The sequence below is a fragment of the Cyprinus carpio genome, chromosome A14 (genome assembly GCF_018340385.1).
Source record: "Cyprinus carpio isolate SPL01 chromosome A14, ASM1834038v1, whole genome shotgun sequence".
Classification (NCBI taxonomy): domain Eukaryota; kingdom Metazoa; phylum Chordata; class Actinopteri; order Cypriniformes; family Cyprinidae; genus Cyprinus; species Cyprinus carpio.
This window is the reverse complement of record NC_056585.1, coordinates 12,269,411-12,291,054: the sequence shown is the minus strand read 5'-3', so window position 1 is coordinate 12,291,054 and position 21,644 is coordinate 12,269,411. Positions and strand designations below refer to the sequence as shown.

Below are 21,644 nucleotides of genomic sequence, written 5' to 3'. Positions count from 1 at the left end.
ATAAAACATTTTTCATTGAATTTCTAGTTAAGATGACTATATTAGTTGCCTTTAATTGATAAAAGATTTTGTTCATATTGCCCACCCCTAGTCAATAATCTCCCAACCCTGTTGGTAAGGCTTGTGTATTGCAGTCGGATGTCTACAGGATAACGCATGGGATTTTCACAGAACACAAGGTATGAATCTGCTTGGCCAATTGATAGAAATGCAATATGTATATCCTCATTTCAGCAGTTCTGTTTGCTGTCAATAAATAATCTGAAATTAAAAGATACTGGCATTAACCACTGAAAGCCCCATTAGTTTAAATGTTTCAAAAGCTGATTAACCTTCTCAAAACTTGTTGCCTGTTTTTGACTGGATAAGATGAAGAATTTATCTGAATCTCCTCTGAGATCAGGTGATTTGTGAACATGTTGTAAATCATTACTGTTGATTTTTGTTGATTAGAGTTCAGATAGACAATCTGAGGTGGACCACGTGTGTTTAAAATCTAATTGCATCCATTTTGAGACTTTGGGACTTGTCATTTTTATTCATTCATACATTTAAATGCCTCCTTTAGGCTCAAGGAAAGATCCCAGAAGCTGCTTTCATAAAATGAAAACAACAAGCATACAGCAATGCAATGTAAATAGTTTTATTTGTTGTTTAGCAGACATTTAATTATGATGTGTTAAACTGAAATGAAATGTTTTATATTAATTATAGTATTTTATTTGAGTTTTTTTATTTGAGTTTTCCTCAGGTTTATGCTTGAATAAATTACAGCACTGTTTCTGCATTAATTTTAAACACACTTTTTCTGTTTTAATTGTGATGTCTAAAGTATTTGCTGAACTTTTGTTGATGTTCTTAAATGTGATGTTTTCACAGCAATAAAGTTTGTTTATTCAGGCTTTTCTCAGCAAGGTAAACTTATGGGCACATATGATTGAATTTGTTTCTTTATAAGACTATTAATAATACAGAATGAGTAGGAGTGTTGAATTTATTATATACCACACCAGTGATGGTATTACATGGTAGTTCTATTAATTAAATTAAATCCAATTAAATCCAATATTTATTAGATAAGGCTCTATACAATAAAATAATATAAATCTACCTACGTAAGATTGAGTACAGAAAGTTCGAGTCATATGTGACCCTGGACCACAAAACCAGTTATTATTAGTATGGGTACGTATGTAGCAATAGCCAAAAATACATTGTGGGGCAAAATTATAGATTTTTCTTTTATGCCAAAAATCATTAGGATATTAACTAAAGATTATATTCCATGAGGATATTTGGAAAATTTCCTACCGTTAATATATCAAAAATGTATTATCATTAGTAATATGCATTGCTTAGGACTCCATCTGGACAACTTTAAAGGCGATTTTCTCAATATTTAGATTACACCCTCGGATTCCAGATATTCAAATAGTTTTTTCGGCCAAATATTGCCCTATTCCAGCAAACCATACATCAATGAAAAGCTTTTATTCAGCTTTCAGATGATGTATAAATCTATATTAAAAAATAAAAAATTGACCCATATGGCTGGTTTTGTGGTCCAGTGACGCATAATCTGGATGAAGCGTTCAAATTGACCGTCCCAACATGGCGACTTGACGCATCCAACTTCCGGCATCTTCAGCTGAGTTGACGTCATTACGCACACCCGTTCAGTAAGAGTATGAAAACAATAAACAACCCGTTGGCTAGAGGAACCATATAGGACCTGTCGCATATTTCAGTGACATCTATTATTAAAAGTAGAACCGGAGTGACCCGTTTCAACACGGAGATCCTCTTTTAAACGCTGCTTTGGACAACCTGACGTCCAAAAACGAAGAACCAGGGGTTTTAGTGTCAAAGGACAGGAAGTTAAGACGGTTTTGCCGCTTCTTGTCCATCGTAGTACGCTTGAATTATTGTATTCTCATTTTCACACACTACCGAGGGGGGTTTAGGTCTGTTATGCAGGACTGGTGTCTTGTTCCGCCGCCTCTCTGCTCCCTCTCCCCGTCTGCTCTGGCCCTATGTCTCGGTGGCTCTTCCCCTGGTCGGGCTCGATAAAGAAACGGGCCTGTCGGTACCTCCTGCAACACTACCTGGGCCACTTCTTGGAGGAAAGACTCAGTTTGGACCAGCTGAGCTTGGACCTGTACAATGGCAGCGGGGTCATTAGAGAAATTAACCTGGATGTGTGGGTAAGTGTGGGGTAAGACATGCCCAGGCCAGTTACCTTGTCCGAGTGGCCCCTGTTTCCAGTATTTCGTAATATCTAGTCTTGAGTTTGAGATCAACACATCCTGTTAGTTGAAGGAGCACTCATGTTTCCAAGAGTTTGATGACTTGTGCAGAAAAGGCTGCATCTTAGATCCTCTTCCTGGTCTAAAGTCACAGTGAGCAAGGCTTACTAACTTTTGCTTTCACAATTGAATCTAATTGCTTTATAATGTTTTTCAATTTTTGTAGTGTTGTCATTTAGTTTTTCAAAGTTGGGCCTGCAAGGGAGTGCTAAGGAGTCTGTGTAAAATAAAAAAAATAAAAATAAGTTAAGTAAATAATAATAATTATAACTCAAATTAAAAATTAAATAAAAATGTTTAAATAAATCAAACAGTAAAGTATTATATATAATAATGAAAATAATATTTTACACTTTTTTTACTGTACACATTATGTCTATACACATACTAATATATAGCTACCTTTTCAATTTTAGGATGAAGATGATTATATTCTGTAACATCTAAAAGACCGAAAACCCTTGATCATCCTTCTCCTCTTTCGCAGACATTTTGATATCTTCTGTTCTTGTATGTGATCACTTGTTCTTCAGATTCCCTAGCTATACTCTGAATCCTCTTTTCAGGCAGTGAACGAGTTGTTGGAGTCATTGGGAGCGCCGCTGGAGATTGTTGAAGGTTTTGTGAACAGCATCACAGTGACTATTCCCTGGGCGGCACTTGTGACAGAACACTGCACCCTTGAAATCACTGGACTGCAAATAACATGCAGACCCAAATACAGAACCAGTGAGTTCTGTGGACTTTTCTTTGTTTGCTCATTTGATACATAGAACTGTATTTTATACGGGACTGACTTATTGTTCAATTGTGTTTTCTCTGATCTCTGTTAGATGGAAATTGGGATTCCCAAGGGTGGTCGTCATGCATGACGTCCAGCATGCAGCTGGCCCAGGAGTGCCTGAAGGACCCACCCGAGGCGTCGGAAGAGCCACCTGCTCCACTGGAGGGGCTGGAAATGTTTGCACAGACCATCGAGACAGGTGTGTGGCATTTCTTGTGTCTAGGAGTGTGGTTCTGTACATTTGCTTTGTTGATTCATTGAGCCCGGCTGAGTGTGTATTATCACAAACTTATGAACTTATCAACATTGGAAAGCATTAACTTGGTGTATTTCTTTATTATTATTATTATTATTTGGCCTGTTTGTGTGTTTGCAGTCCTACGTCGAATAAAAGTCACCTTTCTGGACACCATCGTGCGAGTAGAACATCATTCCCAGGACGCAGAGACTGGGGTTGCCTTAGAGATGCGCATTAAACGGTGAGGCCATGAATTACATCTTTGCACATTTATGGATGTATTATGTTGTTTTTTTCTTTTTATTTATAAAGTAGGATGGTTTGGTGTGCCAGATATGGTAACTCGGGTAGATGTGTCATTAAGGAATGGCATGAATCTTGAAAACTTTCAATCTGATTATTACTCAAAAATTCAGTAATGTTCAAAAGTTAGGGGTCAGATTTTTGTATGTTTTTGAAAACTTTCCAAGGCTGTATTTATATGTCCAAAATACAGTAGAATCAGAAGTATTTTATCCATTAATCATATTCTTCAAAACAAACCTTGAGTGCTTGAGTTTCCTAGAGTGCATTCCATTGTTTGTGACCAAGCTGTGTTCTGCCCCTGGTGGTAACACGCGATACTGCAGGGTGGACTATTGTGATGAGGCTGTGAGAGACTCAAGCCAGACAGTGCCTGTAGACATCCACCAGCCACCAGCCTTCCTGCACAAAATCCTACAGCTCAACTCTGTACAGCTCCTCTATGAGACTCTCGGAGGTTCACAGGTCAGAGAAACTATACAACCTGTTTTGTTAGTGGCTTTGCACTTTCAATGACTCCTATTTTTTTTACCCTTTTTTTCTGCATTTCACTTACATGCCAACTTGTGTATTAATCATTAGCATCATGTTCTGTAAATATTGTTGCCTCTCATGATAAATTGCTTGTGATGTTTCTCATTTGTAAGTCACTTCGGTTAAAAGCATCTGCCAAATGAATAAATATAATGTCTGTAAAGTAGAGTGTTTTTCAACTTATCCATTTAGGGGCTGGTTTATTCTGATGACATGGCCAGCAGCAGGGAGACGGATAAGACAGATGAAAATGATGACGATGCATCTGATGCCCCTCAATCATTGCATCCCACCCCAAAGCCCCCAGAGCCTCTGCTGATTGGACAATGCTCCGGATTCATAGAGACAACTGTCAAAATCAAACAGAATGAAATGCTGCCCGGACCCAAGGTTTGTCTGCACAATAAAAAAATAAAAAAGACTGAATGGGAATATTTTTTGGATGTTCATGATTCTTCTGAATCAGTGAGATCAAATGATCAAATAATTCGGCTTCATCATGCATAAAGGAGTTTGATTAGTCCAAAACAGGAGATTTATGTTTCTTTCATTGTTAACTGAGCAGAATTTCCTCTTTTTCATCTTAGCTGGAGTTGGATGGTAAAGTAGGGTGTCTCCACCTGCTGCTGTCCCCCAGTCAGATCACACACCTGACAGACCTCCTGTCCTCCCTCTGCATCGAGATATCAGGTAGCATGAGCACTCTATTTTCTGTTTGCTTATCACTTTTAATATGCTTTATGTCTCGCTTTCTCCCTTTTCAAATGAGATACATCATCATATGGCTGTTTGCACCAGCCTTAATTTAAACCCTTTATCAGAATCAGAATGTTCTCTATTTGCCAAGTGTACACAACCTCACAAGGAATTTGGTTTTGAGGTTTCTAGGAGCTCTAGGTACTTACATACATATATATGCAAAATTAAATGTTTTTCTACCTTAATTCTACCTGTTGTTTTTTATTTACATTAATTATATATTTATAAAATATGTTTTGCATGATAAATATTCTAATATTTAAATTAATTATATTATTATTAAAATGCTAAAACACATTCAACCCCTAGTTTGCATAAGCACCATAAGGATATTGATCTATAAAAAACAACTGGATAGTGGTGGGTGTGCTAGCTGTTCAAAATGAAGAAGGCCTGTTGAAAAAACTGTTTAGTGCCTGGATGTTTTTGCCTGATTGACAGTGTCCAGTGGAATGACTGTGGCTTTTCTTTCTCTGTTTGTCAGAGAGCAGTGGTGGTGTTGGTGTGTCTGGTGGGGGTGTTTCTAGGCCCTTGGGTTCTGATGATCTGCGATTGATCGAAGAGGATCTTAGTAAGCAGCTGAACTCAGAAATGTATGACCGAGATCTGGAGCTGGACGCAGAGCCCTATGTCACCAGCATGGAGAACGGAGGTGAGATGAGAATAGTCAATATTTTGCTGAGATTATTATAGAACAGTGATTATAATTATGGGTTCATCAATCATGGGTTTTCATAAACAATGTTTAAGTTACTGAATAACTGTTATATGAGTGCCAGAAATGTTTTACACATGCTGTTCAGTTGGTTTATATATAAGAACATTTTCACGTCAGTTTCTGCCTTGATGAAAGCCAGTTTGTTCCTCACTTTTGACATTAGATCAAATCCATGAAATGTAGGTTTAAATCCGATCTTACATACATTTGATAAATGAGGCCTCCTGCTCATGATGCTGGTGTGTTTTTGTTTTCTGAATCTATTTGTAGCTTAGTTTTTTGCCAACATTATTAAGTTTGTCTGTGTTTGTCATTCTGTCTCAGAGATGTTTTTTTCGATGGGTCCTGGTATGACCAGCAGTGTGTTGTCAACACGCTCTGGGAGTGAATTATCTGACAGTGATATGGAATCGTCCATTCATAGCCAGAGCAGCCTGGCTTCAGCAAACCCTCTGTATACACAGGTACTTACATATACTTACATATACATTTTAACTTGATATTGTTTTTGATTAAGTCAATAGACCTGTTATGCATCAGCTATCTGTGTACAGTGTGTATGATTGGCTTGCACTTTTGTATGTCTGTTACAGGGAATGCTCAACTGTCCTCGTCGTTATCCTGTACCAGGATCCTTATCTAGTTTGCCTCAATGTAGCAGACCTCCCAGTATGTATTTAAACCTGTTTTAAACAACACATCGTGTGTGTCAATATATTTCATTTATGTTTTTTCTTGCAATCCATCAAGTCTTTATCTTTCTCCCAATAGAACGGTCGTCTCGAAGCGGTCAATCAGAGCCGCTGAAACCAGACTCCTTGCTCCGCCTCTCTCTGGGCGGAGTCACGCTTACGCTTTTAGAGCAGGACCCGCCTCCTGGGCCAGATGGGCTCTCCTCATTGGCTGAGGTGTCACGGTTGTTTTTCCATGAGCTTGTGTTCTTTAAGGACGGCATGTTTAGTGAGAGAGACTTCCACAATCTGAGAGGAAGCTTTGCTAAAGCATGTCCCCATTCCCACATCAGGTATGCCAGGATTTACCTGCTGTGCTCACCTACTGTATATATGTACACACACACACACACACTCACTCTTTTTGACTCTCTCTGACCTCTGGTCTTCAGGATGACCGGTGCAGCAGTGCAGCTGACATGTGAGATGCGTAGCGCAGGGCGGCACACCCGAGCCACGACCTCTGACCTCTCCTTCAGCAGGCTGGAACTGCTGGAGTGCCTGTGGGAGTCTGGGGGTCCACAGTACACAGAGGTACACGGCATACCTACAAACTCTTGCTCCCAAATGTTATTATTTATCTGACCTTTCTGGGTTGCTTTTTTGAGCCCTAACACTCAGTAATAAAATTAGTAGGATTGTTTACCAAAATGCACCAAAATCTGATTTACAGTGCAGATTGTAAAACCATATTTGTGTTGTTTTTTATTTCAGCTGAAGTGTGTAAATGAAACAGTGCTAACTTAGTTACAGTAAAGTGCAGTTTGTTCAAATATATTAATATTTTGAACTAACTTTTATTTTAATAACATTAATACACTGTGCATTGATCTAGGTTAATGTTGATTTGTAAAAATAAATACAATTTAAATTGTGAAATGGTTAAGTGTGATTATCAAATTGAAAAGGCTGCATTTTAATTAAATAAATATATGTGTGTCAACAAAATAGCTTTTCTGCTTTTATTAGAGTTCTCTGCCGGTTTCTTTTTAAAAAAAAAATAAAATCTTGATGGTTTGAACATTAAAATTAAGAAATTAGGATTTTATTATTTTTAATAATAATAATAATAATAATTGTTCAGCCCTACCAACAAGCACAGCAAACCTAAATGCATTTAAAATCGCAATCACAGTTTTTATCAGGAAAATCACAATTATGTTTTTCCTCAAGTTGTGCAGCCCTAATAGAAACTTCTAATCTAATGCATTAACTAATGTTAAGGGATTGAACATTATTATTAAGTGTTACCGTTTAGTTTTTCCGATCATTTCCAGCCTCTCTCTGACCCTTAAAGTTATAATAAGCTTGGGATTAAATAGTTGGATCTTGAAGCCTACATGCAGATGACCTCCGCTGTGGTTGGCTGGCCTCCACATACTGGCCAAATGCTGAAAACTGAATAACTTTTTGAACTCTCTTATTTAAAGTAAAGAGCAAGTTAAGTCCTGTTTTTCATTAGACATTCTCTTGAAACACATTTGTTACATCATTTTGTTTCATTTGAATCCCTGTTGCACTCTAGACCACAATCTGGACTGTCAAAACAGTCAAACCCTTATAATCAGAAAATTACCAGTTGGTCACCAAATTATTACAGTGGTGAAATGGTGTAATACAGTCACATGTCCGAGGCTCTGCCAATTGCTCAGGGAGAATTTTAAACAGATGTGAACAGTTTGAGTTACGACAAGTCAGACGGCCAAAAGTTTGCAAATCCAGCAGGATACATCATGCAGGCCGATGAAGGTTCTGGAAGGGTTCCTTTAAAATGAGCATGTGTGTCCACACATTTTCTCTTCCCAGCTTTTGCAGTTCCAGTCAGCCGGTCTCTTCACCATGGGCACCACTGCCAGACCCTGTGCCCAATTCCACCACAGTCTCTCTGAGAACCACATGCGTAAGGTACTACAGCTTGACAGGGTCCTAAGGCATTGATTTGCAAGAAGTGTTTGTGTCTTTTATACATTCAGCGATAGATCTATATGAGACTCTTTTTCCTGTTCTCCTATAGAGGGGAAGCAGGCGTCGCGTGATACGCAGGGACAGCTCTCTGCGGATTGAGCTCGGGGAGCTCAACTCTGAGTTGGACCTGGACATTATAGGCCGACTGGAGGACATCCTGCAAGCCCTGAGGCACTGTCCAGCACCGCCTCAAAGAAACACAGCACAGGCTGCAGAGGTCACTAGACACTCCTAATCAAAAATAACAACATAATACCCCTACCTCATCAAAAAAAAAATCCTCTCTCTTTTTCTCTGCAGTCTCATTTGTTGGAGCTCCATTCTTCTCTCCTGCTTCAATCTCCTTATGCCGTGTTGAAGGTCCGTTTCCCCATCCCTGACCTTCGACCCCCTGGGCTGAGGCGGCCCCTGAGCCAGCGTGCAGTGCGCAATGAGATCTTGAGCCTGCAAATCTCTAATCTGGAGCTGAAGTCTCAGCAGGGGCCAGACATTCAGCAGGACGGACCCTGCAGCCCAGGGGCCAAACTCACCAAATTACTGGAGGCCTGTTTCACTGATATGCACGGTGAGGCATCCAACTAGCATTTATTTTTATTATCATATACGCTACAGTTATCATATACGCTAGCGTTCAAAAGTTTGAGGTCGGTAAGATTTTTTATTTTTATTTTAGAAATTAATACAGTAAGGACATATTCAGTTAATCAACAGGGAAAGTTTAGAATGTTACAAAAATGTTTCAGATAAATGCTGTTCTTAATGTTACTTATTATTCATCAAAGAATTCTGTTCAAATGCCTTCACAAAAATATTAAGCAGCACAATTGTTTCAACAATGATAATAATTAAAAATATTTCTTAAGCAGCAAATCAGCATATTAGATTGATTTCTGAAGGATCATGTGACACTGAAGACTGGAGTAGTGATGCTGAAAATTCAGCTTTGATCACAGGAATGAATTACATTATAAAGTATATTCAAATATAAAACAGTAACTATTGAGAGTGTTACTGTGTACAGTATTACCCTAAACTTTTGAATGGTATTGACTTTGTGTGTGTATACATACACACACACATACCCACACACACACACACACACATATATATATATATATATATATATATATATATATATATATATATATATATACTAAATATGATATATATTATAAAATATTATCTCACATATATGTATATATATATATATATATATATATACAGTATATTAACATTATTGTAAAGGGAAGAATATTTTCGAAATCTTTCATCAAAATGTAATAATCATAGAATTTGGGTTTTTGATATAAACAAAGCAATTTTTTAAATATTGTTAAAGTTATAATCAAATAATATATCAGCTATGATAGTTATCACAAAAATGAATATTTAGTCATCATTTATTCACTCTCATGTTGTTCCAACCTGAATGAATCTTCACAAAAAACATATTTTGATGAATGTTGGTAACCAAAAGTTGCTGGTAGCCATTGACTTTTTTTCCATATTATAACATTCTTTAAAATATCTTCTTTACAGTCTGTTTACTAATAATAAAAAGATTCGATCAAATACTGATGAATAAAATCAAAAAAAAAAAAAAATTCTATTAAATTCTGTTTCTGTTTCAGTCTGTTTGGATTCATCTTAAGGCCTAGTGTTCAGGATACAGTGGTGTATTCTCATTAAACTCACCTGGAGTGTAAATGTGTGTTTTAGGAGTGTATGAGGGCTGGGAGGGAGAGGCATTTCCCTGTATCCGTGTGCAAAAGAGCCCAGATCCTGATGGCATTCCCAGGTGAGTTTGTGAGTGTATGTGTGTCTGAGATTTGGCTTTGAGTACAAAACAATGTGTTATACAAATCTTCAGTTGGATAAAAACAGCGAATCCTGGGAAAGCATTTGTAGTTCCCTCTCTTTTCCATCTGTAGGATTCAGGTGCGAGTGAATGAAGGAGCAGGCTCTGACTGTACAGGTGTTTGTGAAGGGGTGAACAGGGATCTGGGGCTGGGCTCCATGTCTCTAGAGAACCCCTGTGAACTTCGAGAGAAGAACAGTTCTCCTTTCTCCTCCAACCGCACTATGTTTGAGACAGAAGAGGTGCGTCCACTCTGCCCGTCTGCCTGTCTTTCTTTCATTCCTGCACGTGACTCATTCTCTGTCTCTGTCTCAGATGGTGATCCCAGCAGACCCAGAGGAGATGGATGAGTTTCAGGCTCAGTGTATATGTCAGTGTCAGTATGTGGTTGATATCACGTTTCCTGTAGCCTACATTCTCCTGCCCAGTAAAGAGGCTTTTCTGAGCATCTATAACAGGTACTGCTCAACACTTCAAGAGAATGAACTTTTAAAAAAATGTCTCCAAGCATTGGTTTTTAAATCCCCTTTTCAGTATAAATGATCATTTCACATTATATGCATGTTGCGTTGTGTATAAAAAAAGCAAGCCAGCCATAAAATAATAAAATAAAGCCATGTTTGACTGATGTTAAGCTCCACTGTCTGTTTCTCCCCAGGATTAATAATGATCTTTTGATGTGGGAACCTCCTCCACCTCCTCAGTCCCCTCCTCCTGCTCCTCCTTCTTCTTTTCAAAGTTCTCGTAGCCCCTCCCACCAGCACAGACCTGAGGAGGATGAATTTTACCTCTGTAAATCTGCCTTCAGGCTGGGTCAGTCATGCTCATCTGTTTTAAGTTCTAAACATTTTGTCTTGTTTTATATACTATTTTTGCATTTATTAATATTTTGTACTTGCTGTTGCTGTTATATTTTCAGATTTTCATATTTTTGTTTTAGTTTCAGCTTAAATGTATTTTATTTATATTGCTTGCTAAGGCAAGTTTTTCCATCTGAATTTTTTTTTTTTTTAAGTTAACAGTAAAAATACTGATTTGTCTTCAGTTAAAGAATCTTAATCTTTTCACTCATCATTCCAGAATCTGACTCTGAGGAGGAGGAGCCTCAGTTCTTCTCAGCCAAGCAATCAAAAAAAAGAAAAAAAGAGTTAGATCCTCAGTCCAGCCACGCCCTCAGTCTGCTCTGTTTAACGGTGCTGATTGGCAAAGGTCGCCTCCAAGCCATGACAGACTGCAAGGTAAAAATTAAAAAAAAAAGAATGCATGCTTAATTGTTGTTGCATTGTCCCAATAGCAAAATTATAGAAGTCAACACCAGTGGCAGTAAAATTTCACTTTACTCACATCAAATTCTGATACCATTCTCTTTGAATGAAGCTGGACGCAAAATGGACTTCTGTCATGGAGAACTCATTTTGGATTTGGAAGGAGGGAAGATTTTTAGTGTGTCGCAACACCAGAACAATCCCAATCTCAACTTCTTGACCATAGAAAGCAGAAGAGTAGAGCTGTACCATAAAGGTGAGCTGTTAAACCATCAAAATGACATTTAATCTCTTATACTCCTATAGTTTTTTGCATGGGAAAAAGTTATTACCCTGTTCTGAATTGCAAAATGTTGTTTTTGCTTCTTTGGCTCTTTATATAGCCGAGGTCCCAGACTCCCCTATTCCTGTGAAACTGGAAATGCCCAGGTTCACTTCCCCGGGTCATCTGGACCCTACCATTTACCCCACAGAAGTGGGGGTGAGCAGTGTTGGTGGCCGAGAAACCGACGTTCAGATGCTGTCGACTGCCATCAAGATCACATTAGATCTTGAGAGGAATGTGAAGGTTTGTCTGTTTCATCTGCTTGTCGCCTGTCAGTTGGGTTAATTATGGGATGGTTGTTTTTTGTTTGTCATTTATAAGTATTCATCTCATTTTCTTTGTAGGAGTTTCTGGTCGCGCTGCGACTCCATGGTGCTACTTTACGACATCACATGGCGTTGACCAATCATAGCTGGCATGAGCAGGTACCTGTTGGTAACAAGATTAGATGTGAACTTTAAAGAGGACTCTGGTTAATGTGTATTTTTAATAATGTATGTTTCTGTATTTATATGTAGCTTTGATTTATGTTTTAGTCATTTCAACTGAAACTAATTTCAGTTAGTTGCCATGGCAAGTTTTTCTTAAAAGTAGTTAAGTGTACGTTTTTCATCTAATATTTAGATTTATTGTTTTGTTTTATTTATATATTTTTTATTAATTTTATTTTGTAATGTTTTTAGTTTGTCAGAAATAACTCCAGTTATGTCTTCTTTTTATCATTAGTAATTACTTATTCCTAAAATATATTTTTTTGCATTCTCTATCAATGTTATTTAGTATCATTGAGATGCTATTATAGGTTTATTAATATGTTAATTGATTTTTATTTTTATATTTCCCATTTTCATTTTACTTAATGCTTTAGCAATTTCATTGTATGTTTTTGTCTTTTTTTTGTTGTTGTTGTTTATTCATTTTTATTCCAGTTTTATTTATTTTTTACATCAAGTTAAACTAAATTAAAATGAGAATTGTTGCTACTATGTTGCAGCTAGCGGAAATAAAATTAAGTGTTTTATTTCTATATTTTATCTTATTTCAGTCAACCAGTATTTTAATTCAAATAACTAAAATGTTTTTTTTCAGTCAACTATAACAACACTGTTCTCTATACAGATTGTTGATTTCCTTGATGTCATTGATGATGACATTTTAGGCTACACCCCACCTGCCGTCATCACAGTTCTTCACACTCACCTGGCCACCTGTGCAGTGGATTACAGGTATTGTAGTAACACTGAATGTTTGGTCTCACAAATACTCTTAGTTCTATCAGTCAACTTTCTTGTTCATTTCTCCCTCCAGGCCACTTTATCTTCCTCTGCGAGTTTTGTTTACAGCTGAGTCCTTTTCTTTATCCAGCAACATCATTGTGGACACTGCGACCTTTCACCTCAGGTACTGGTCACTGTGATGTGATCTTAACGGTTGTGCTGAGGCTAATTGAGAGGACCTAACAGCTCTGAAATCTTCTTTTAGGTTTATCTTAGATGACTCTGCGTTATACCTGTCAGATAAATGTGAAAGTGATACTGTGGATTTGAGGCGAGGTACAGAACAAGCATAGCTTTTAAATTCTTATTTTGCATTGATATCTATATATGGGCCACCTCTAATCATATTGTTTTTATCTGTCTCAGACTATGTGTGTGTGTTAGACATTGATCTGTTGGAACTGGCCATAACAACTTGGAAAGGAACTGACTCGAGTAAACTGGTTAGTTTCATGCCAGCCTTCACTGGCTTAAAGATTTCATAGCATTTCAATCATTTTTTTTTTTACGGTGCATTGTAAGTAAATTCATTTATATAAATTTAAGTGTTACATAGGTAGCTGACCTGTGACAGGAACCAGTTGTATTTTTATATTAATTATTTATTATCTTTAATATATTATTAGACCAATTTTGAGTGTATGTATTATTATTATTATTATTATTATTATTATTATTATTATTATTATTATTATTATTATTATTATTTAAAATTGCATAAACCTGTTACCATTTTATTTATTTCACAGTTTGTCTTCCTTACAAATCTCTTAATCATGGGATGTGACATTAATTTTACTGCAAATAAATTTTAGTGCATATATTTCTTTTAAGAAAAATTATGCAATAATTACATAAAATGTTGTTTTAGATTAATTATAGCCTAACACAATGCAGTAGCTGATTAAAATTTCATGTCGTAATTTTTTTTTTACTTTTTTTTTTCTTCCATTTTGTTGATAACTCTCTGTATTTCATTGATAATATTTACAGACTCAGCCGCTGTTCGAGCTTCGTTGTTCTAATAATGTAGTTCACGTGCACACCTGTGCCGACTCGTGCGCTGCTCTGGTTAACATGCTGCAGTACCTGGTTTCCCAGAGTGATCTTCACCCTCCCCCTCGCCACACATCCCCCACAGAGATCGCCGGACAGAAACTTCTGGTATGATTTCTTGTACAGCTATATTCATTATTTATTTATTGCCATAACAACTTAGTTGTACAGAATTTTGCTTGGTGAGTTCATCAACAATAACTGCATCTATAACTGCAATCAATAACAGAGAGTGAAATGCAGATGTGTAGATACCAGAGGAGATACCAGAGGAATTAAGAGCATAAACAGACCTACAATGAGTGCTGTTCAGAAAACATGTAGACTTAGTTTTAATTGCTCTAAGGCATCTGGCTGGATGTAAGGGGTCTTTCAAGGTTTTTAGACTTTTTTTTCTGCAAACGGGGAAGATAGTGGGAAGATCACAACCAATAATTTTCGAAGCAGTCCGTATTATGTCACTAATCTTGAGATTTTACACACACCATCTTACAGAGGTAACCACCTCTGTGTACTCATCCAAATCATAGCATGACTCTTTAAAAGCAGACCAGTCAGTAGCCTCTAAACAGTCGATTAACATTTCTATTTCATCAACAGACCATTCCTGACATTTCTCTTGATTGGTGTAGTTACTCTTGATAGTATAGCTTCTTTCTCCCATTTGTATTCAGCTCTAAAATAATCTGTCTTTTAGCTGTCAGAAAGTCCCGCCTCCCTTCCTCCCTGCCCACCAGCGGAGACAGCAGAGATTAACCAATGTGACCTCACAGATGCCTTGATTGACACAGAGAGAATCCTACAGGAAGAGACCCAAGATCCTGGTAAGACTTTAGAAGTTGTTTATATATACAAGGCATATCTATCACAGCACAACTTGTAGAAGTTTATGTTGTTATTTTATGACTCATCTTTTATAAATGTGAAAAAAGTTTGGGTTGGTATAATTCTGAAAGAAGTTGATTTTTCAGCATCTATTTCTCCAGTCTTCTGTGTCACATGATCCTTCAGAAAACCTTCTAATGTGCTGATCTGCTGCTCAAGAAACATTTCTTATGTCAGAAACAGTTGTGCTGCTTAATATTTCTGTGGAAGCTTTTTTCAGGAGTCTTTGAACAAAGTATAAAAGAACAGAATTTTGTTCTTAATAAATTTATGTACTGTCACTTTTGATTAGTTTAATGCATCCTTGCTGAATTAAAATATAACCAAAGAGACACCAAACTTCAGTGTTATAGACTGATGGTTATTTACTTCTGTGTATTTGAAAAGCAGGTTCTCCCTCCATCCGCCAAGCCTCCCCTGTCTCAGTCTATCTGTTCCCGGGAGAAGCCCCCAAGCTCCGCCCCTCTGTTATAGAAGGGGAGGAGTCTGATATTGATGGACTGGTCAGCACAGCTATGGAAGCTCATGCAGATATGATGTTAGAGGAAGGATCAGAGGGTTCCACTGACAATGACGACTTCTGCATCCTAGAGGCTCCTGGGATGGGCATCCCAGTATGTACCCACAGTTTTCATATTCTTCTTCATCTACAAAAGTACATTTCACAAATAATTACAAAGACACATGCAAATAACACATTGAATTAAACATGAAATAGCATTTTTTTTATAAAACATATTCCAATAATCTGTTTTATTTCTAACTTTAAAAAATAATAAAAAAAAAAAATTTCTCTCTCTGACAGCCTAGAGATGGTGAGCCTGTGGTGACGGTGCTCTCCCAAGGTCCTATAAAGGTGCGGGATGGATACTACTCGCGGCCTCGGGGCAGTTCAGATCTGCTGCGTGCCCCGGCACTCTTCCCAGTGCCTCAGAACAGAGTGGTGCTCCGAGAAGTGTCTGTCGTCTGGCACCTGTATGGCGGCAAAGACTTTGGCGGCAAACCCAGCTCGGCCCACACACTGCATAGCCATAAGTGAGTGCAGCAGATGTTTCTGAGAAGCCAGAGTTTGAGGATGTCTGTAGATTGTTTGCTTTGTTTTGAAACGGGGAGATGTTACAGATTGTAACAATGTTGCATTTTCTTTATGGATCTGAAACAAACAGGTGTGAAAACACCCTAACGTTGAAATCACATGCTATGAAATATTTGTGTCTCTCAGGGTTCGTTCAGCTGCTCCCGGAGCCCGTGGTTCTCCCTCTCGTTCAGCGGGGCCCTCGCGGCCCCAAAACTCTTGGCGGTGGATTGGAGGAAGTGGGCGGCAGCACACACTGCTCATGGAAATACAACTGACAAAGGTGTAATGTGTTGTGATCAGCGATTTGAAGATTTAGAAAGCCTTCTTTCTAGTTTTATAACCTCTTTCTCTCTCATCAGGTCAGTTTCCAGCATGAGACGTACCCAGTGGTGGCGCCCCCTGCTGCAGGACCAGATGCAGACGGGCTGGGCCTTGGAGAGCAGCCTATTTCCCGCCAAGTGTTTATCGTCCAGGAACTGGAGATCCGAGACCGTCTGGCTTCCTCTCAAATCAACAAGTTCCTGTACCTGTACACCAGTGAGAGCATGCCGCGCAGAGCCCACTCCAACATGGTGAGTTATAGAGCGGGATAGAAAGAGTTAGAAAGTTTCTGTTGGTAATTATGTTCTTACTTGGCCCAATTGTTGCTGTAGTTGACGGTGAAAGCGCTGCAGGTGATGCCTGAATCGGGTCTGGGTGGACCGGAGTGCTGTCTGAGAGTCAGTCTGCTACCACTGCGACTCAATATTGACCAGGTACAGATTATGCATTAACCATTTTTCGACACAGAACAAATAATGTTTCATATCAGGCTCAGTAAAAGGCACATTTGTTTTCATTTCCTAGGATGCACTTTTCTTCTTGAAGGACTTTTTCAGTAACATGGCTGCAGGAGTTAATCCTTACCTAGCCATCGACCCTGCAGCTGAGGGTATGTCTACCCACCTATGAATGAATGGATGAATGAATGAAGTTATGTATGTATTTTAATAGTTTTTATCTTTTTTTACCTTTTTATTTATAGTTTTTTATCTATTTTTTAAACATTTTTATTTATTATTATTTGTTTATTAATATTTTCAAATTCAATATATTCCGTTTTCATTTTAAATTTTTATTTTTAATAATTTTTTTTTTTTATATAAAAAAAATTCTATTAGGCTAGTTTTTATATACATTGCTATTTTGGTTTAATTCATTTTTATATATTTTTTTAAGTTTTTTTTTAAAGTAGGTTTATTTAGGTTTACTTATTTTAGTGCTTCAACTTATTTCAATTTTTTATTTATATATATATTAATATATATATATTCATATATATATATGTAATATATATATATATATATATATATATATATAAATGTGTGTCTATATATAAATGTGTGTGTGTGTGTGTGTGTGTGTGTGTGTATATATATATATATATATATATATATATATATATATATAATATAATATATATATATACACACACACACACACATATGTATATACATACACACACACACATAGTTTTATAACAGTTTTATTACTGTTTTAGTTTAGGTTTTAATTTTTCATCTGATATTTCAATTTTAGTTTATCAGCTTTTTTAAATTAACAAAAATTTGCTTATTTCATATTTTTTATATGAGTTTAAATGTATAATTGTAATTGTACAGATGTGTTTAGCCTATTTCTTTGAACTGTAATTGTGTATGGGCATTCATCGTCCTTATTTCTGATCTTCTGCTTGCAGTGAGGACGGACGTTCCTCAGAAGGCTTCAGACGACACAGATCCTGGCTCCGGATTGGGCCATGATCTCACTGCTTCTGTAGAAACAACCTATAGTGAGCAGAGCTCCTCATCCGCTGGCTCCTCGTCCTCCTCTGACCAGCCCATCTACTTCAGGTAGAAGATCGTCACATGACAATATACAACAAAACAAATGTGTAAATCATAATTAATGTCCTTTCGCACTCTTTCTCTTTAAGAGTTTCGTTTTACCTCTGAAGTTCCCATCTGGCTGGACTATCAAGGGAAGCATGTGGTAATTGAGCAGGTTGGCGATCACCTATATAAAATAACCAATGCTTTATGTTCATGTGGTCATGAAGTCGTCTGTGTAGTTTGAGTGCTGAGCTTAAACACAGCAACAAAGGTTTTTCTGGCTTCTGATATACTAATGTATATAATCTCTGGTTTCCTAGGGAACGTTCGCAGGCATCCTGATTGGACTGGCCCAGCTGAACTGCTCTGAACTAAAGCTGAAGAGATTGTGCTGTAGACATGGGTAAACACCTCTTCATCTTCACTTTTTGCCTGCTTTACCTTTAAATCTAGATCTGAAAAGTGAGTTGTTGTTTTGTTTCAGGCTGCTGGGTGTTGATAAGGTGATTCAGTATGCTGTGAATGAGTGGCTTATAGACATCAGGAAGAACCAGCTGCCAGGGATTCTGGGAGGAGTTGGTCCTATGCATTCTGTCGTACAGCTCTGTGAGTATGATGTGTCACATCTTACTTGTGTGCAGTACTGTCTTTTCTGCTCAGGCTACTTAAAGGAGAATACTGTATTCTGTAAAGTGAATTCAATAAAGTACTGTATTGAGTTTTTTTTTTCTTTGCAGTCCATGGTGTGCGTGATTTGTTCTGGATGCCGATAGAGCAGTACCGGAAGGATGGGCGTATTATCCGAGGCCTCCAGAGGGGGGCGGCATCGTTCGGCACCTCTACAGCCTCTGCTGCCTTAGAGCTCAGCAACAGACTAGTGCAGGCAATTCAGGTACTGTATATACACTCACACATATAACCATAAGAAATATATGTACTGTACTGTGTGTGTGTGTGTGTGTGTGCATATATATATATATATATATATATATATCTATTATATATATATATATATATATATATATATCTATATATGTGTATGTGTGTATTGTATAAAGCCTAAACTAATGTGTTCGTTACTTTGTTGTGCTGATAGGTTTTTTTTTTATTATATTTTTGATACTTGTATATTTTTGTTTTTGTTATTTTTTTTTAATTAAATGTTGTATATTTTATTCAATATTCTTATATATGCCTTACGTTTTAATTATATCTTTTAAATTATATATTATTTTATTTGTTGCTGGTTTACCATGCTACCACATATTTAGATTTTTTTTTTACTATTGATTTTATTAATAAAAATATAATTTATAATTTATTAATAGTTATCATATTTGGATATTTTTCTTTATCATGTTATTTTAAATAATTTTATGTTTATTTTTTATTATGTAGAATTGTATTGTATATTTTTTTTTGATTATTATTATTATTATTATTATTATTATTATTATTATTATTATTATTATTATTATTATTGTATTTGTTACTGGTTTACCATGTTACTAGGTCATTTTTTTTTATTATTGGTAGTTTTTTTTATTATTATTCATTTTTATTTTACATTATAATTATATTATCTAATTTGTATATTTTTTTGTTATTTCAATTAATTAAATATTTACGTTTTTATTATATATATTGTTTATTTATTATATTTTAATGTTTAAATTATATATTGCTATATTTTTTTATTAATTTTAAATTTTAATTATATTTCTTATTTTATTTTTTATGTATATTTCCAGGCCACTGCGGAGACAGTATATGACATCTTATCTCCGACTCCACCTCTGACACGTTACATCACCGAGGGACGTCCCACTCCCCGACCCAGACGCACCCCTCAACCAGCTGATCTCAGAGAGGGTGTGGCCAAGGCCTATGATACCGTCAGAGAGGTACATCCCTATATTATTGACAACATGTTCATCACTGTGACTGTCCAGTTTAATAAATGTATAATATAAAGTGTTTATCTGTAGTCCAACATTTTTTATCATTTAATTTGATGTCCTCATGCCGTTTTGTCTTTCCCAGGGAGTGATTGACACCGCTCAGACCCTATGTGATGTTGCGTCTCGTGGACATGAGCAGAAAGGTCTTCCTGGAGCGGTGGGTGGAGTTTTGCGCCAGATCCCACCCACCGTGGTCCGTCCACTTATAGTTGCCTCAGAGGCCACTTCAAACCTACTGGGAGGAATGCGGAACCAAATTAAACCAGATGCGCGGAAAGAGGACTTCTTAAAATGGCGCACCGAAGATGGCCAAGAATGAGATTGACTGGCTTAATGAAGTCTCATTTTTGTTAGTGTGAATGTGAGAGTGTGAAAGTGAGTTCATCTGTGAGTATCAATGCAAAAACAAAGGACAAAAAAATGGAAACTGAACCATTTTTACATGGCTTCCACAAATGTTTTGGTCTTGCACTTTTGCTAGAAGTTGAGCGCTCTAGACAGCCAAGTGCAGCTCAGTCTCATCTTGTCGTATTGAAACGTAGGCAATCATATCAGTCTATAACTCTGTTTCCCTGTGAGCTCAAGACCAGATGTTTCTTTCCCATTTCCGAAACATTCATTTAACATCTGATCGAATTGCTATTCCCCCTCTATAGTACTTCAAACTTAATCTTGAAGTTAAATACTGATCTAGGTAAGGTGAAACACTCAATAAATGCATTGAGGTGGCCTTACCATACTTTTCATTTAACACTAGGAAAGGTATTCTTTGTCCTCCTCTCTATCCTGATATCTTTGTGCCATAATTCTTCTTCATTGATATTATAAAGATCTTAAACTCTTAAAGCCTGAACTAATGCGTTCTTTATTTGTGTGATGCAATCAGCCTCTGGGGGGTGGGGGTGGGGGGGGAGTGTTGGGTCACTCTTGTTTTCTATACATCTTTAAGTCTTTCAGAATTTAATGAAGAGTTGCTGTCTTGTCCTTTTTTGGTGAATCTTGAAAAATGTCCAGGTCATATTTCACTTCAAAATCAAAAGATAAAAGGAAGTAATTAGATTTTATGTAAAGAAAATGAAGCCTATATTAGGGTTTCCTTCATTGTAACGAGATATATTATATATTGTATATATATAACATATGTGCATATATATACATACATATATATATATATATATATATATATATATATATATATATATGTATATATGTATGTATATATATGCACATACCATCATTATAAATAAATACTTTGCTAATTAATTATTATATTATTTTTTCACATTGCAGTGATTAAATTGTCTTTTTTTTTTTTGAAAAAATGCATAATGCAAACTTTATTTTCTTTAGGTAAAATATCATTTTTCTTTTGTTTTGTTGTGAAATATGACCTAAACATGTTCTTGACAGATTCAGCCTTTTACCCGCCATTTACTCCTAAATCCAGCATGCTTGCTTTCGTCTCATTAGTTGCTTTCCTACATGTTTTAAATATTTTATTTCATATGTGTCATAACAGCTATTGAAATGTAAAAACTGATGATGTTGAGCATTTGATGTCCTTGTGTAGAAGGAAGTGTTGTGGAGTGGGTCGGTTGACAAAGGGTTTATGGCTATTGTTACATTCACTTTTTTTGTTAATTGCATAACCGTGTGAGGGAAGTGAGATTTTGGCGTGTTTTTATTTGTCTAAGTATGTATAGCGTGTGTTTGAGTGAGTTAAAGGACAT

At 36.6% G+C, this 21,644-nt stretch overlaps 2 protein-coding genes across 3 annotated transcripts in view; both read left to right on the top strand.

Annotated features, from left to right (window-relative positions):
* LOC109066939 (sorting nexin-25) overlaps positions 1 to 21,644 on the top strand; it is an 825,452-nt gene that overhangs the window by 19,850 nt on the left and 783,958 nt on the right. The window lies entirely within an intron of this gene.
* LOC109101960 (autophagy-related protein 2 homolog A-like) lies at positions 1,664 to 20,760 on the top strand. Of its 2 annotated transcripts, none has more exons than XM_042770625.1 (42): positions 1,664 to 2,204; positions 2,873 to 3,035; positions 3,140 to 3,289; positions 3,467 to 3,569; positions 3,958 to 4,096; positions 4,358 to 4,555; positions 4,753 to 4,855; positions 5,409 to 5,576; positions 5,967 to 6,106; positions 6,236 to 6,311; positions 6,414 to 6,666; positions 6,766 to 6,907; positions 8,180 to 8,278; positions 8,388 to 8,555; positions 8,639 to 8,903; positions 10,058 to 10,136; positions 10,270 to 10,438; positions 10,512 to 10,654; positions 10,855 to 11,009; positions 11,277 to 11,434; positions 11,567 to 11,717; positions 11,845 to 12,029; positions 12,131 to 12,211; positions 12,906 to 13,012; positions 13,095 to 13,187; positions 13,269 to 13,339; positions 13,430 to 13,506; positions 14,057 to 14,227; positions 14,817 to 14,943; positions 15,395 to 15,618; positions 15,810 to 16,039; positions 16,227 to 16,362; positions 16,442 to 16,654; positions 16,736 to 16,837; positions 16,929 to 17,013; positions 17,821 to 17,974; positions 18,056 to 18,125; positions 18,274 to 18,356; positions 18,438 to 18,559; positions 18,691 to 18,845; positions 19,705 to 19,857; positions 19,997 to 20,760. In XM_042770625.1, the coding sequence occupies exons 1-42, from the start codon at positions 2,034 to 2,036 to the stop codon at positions 20,231 to 20,233; spliced, it is 6,069 nt and encodes a 2,022-aa protein (XP_042626559.1). In that variant the 5' UTR covers positions 1,664 to 2,033; the 3' UTR covers positions 20,234 to 20,760. The 2 variants fall into 2 exon arrangements, with proteins under 2 accessions (XP_042626559.1, XP_042626558.1); XM_042770624.1 differs by having other exon boundaries at positions 15,392 to 15,618.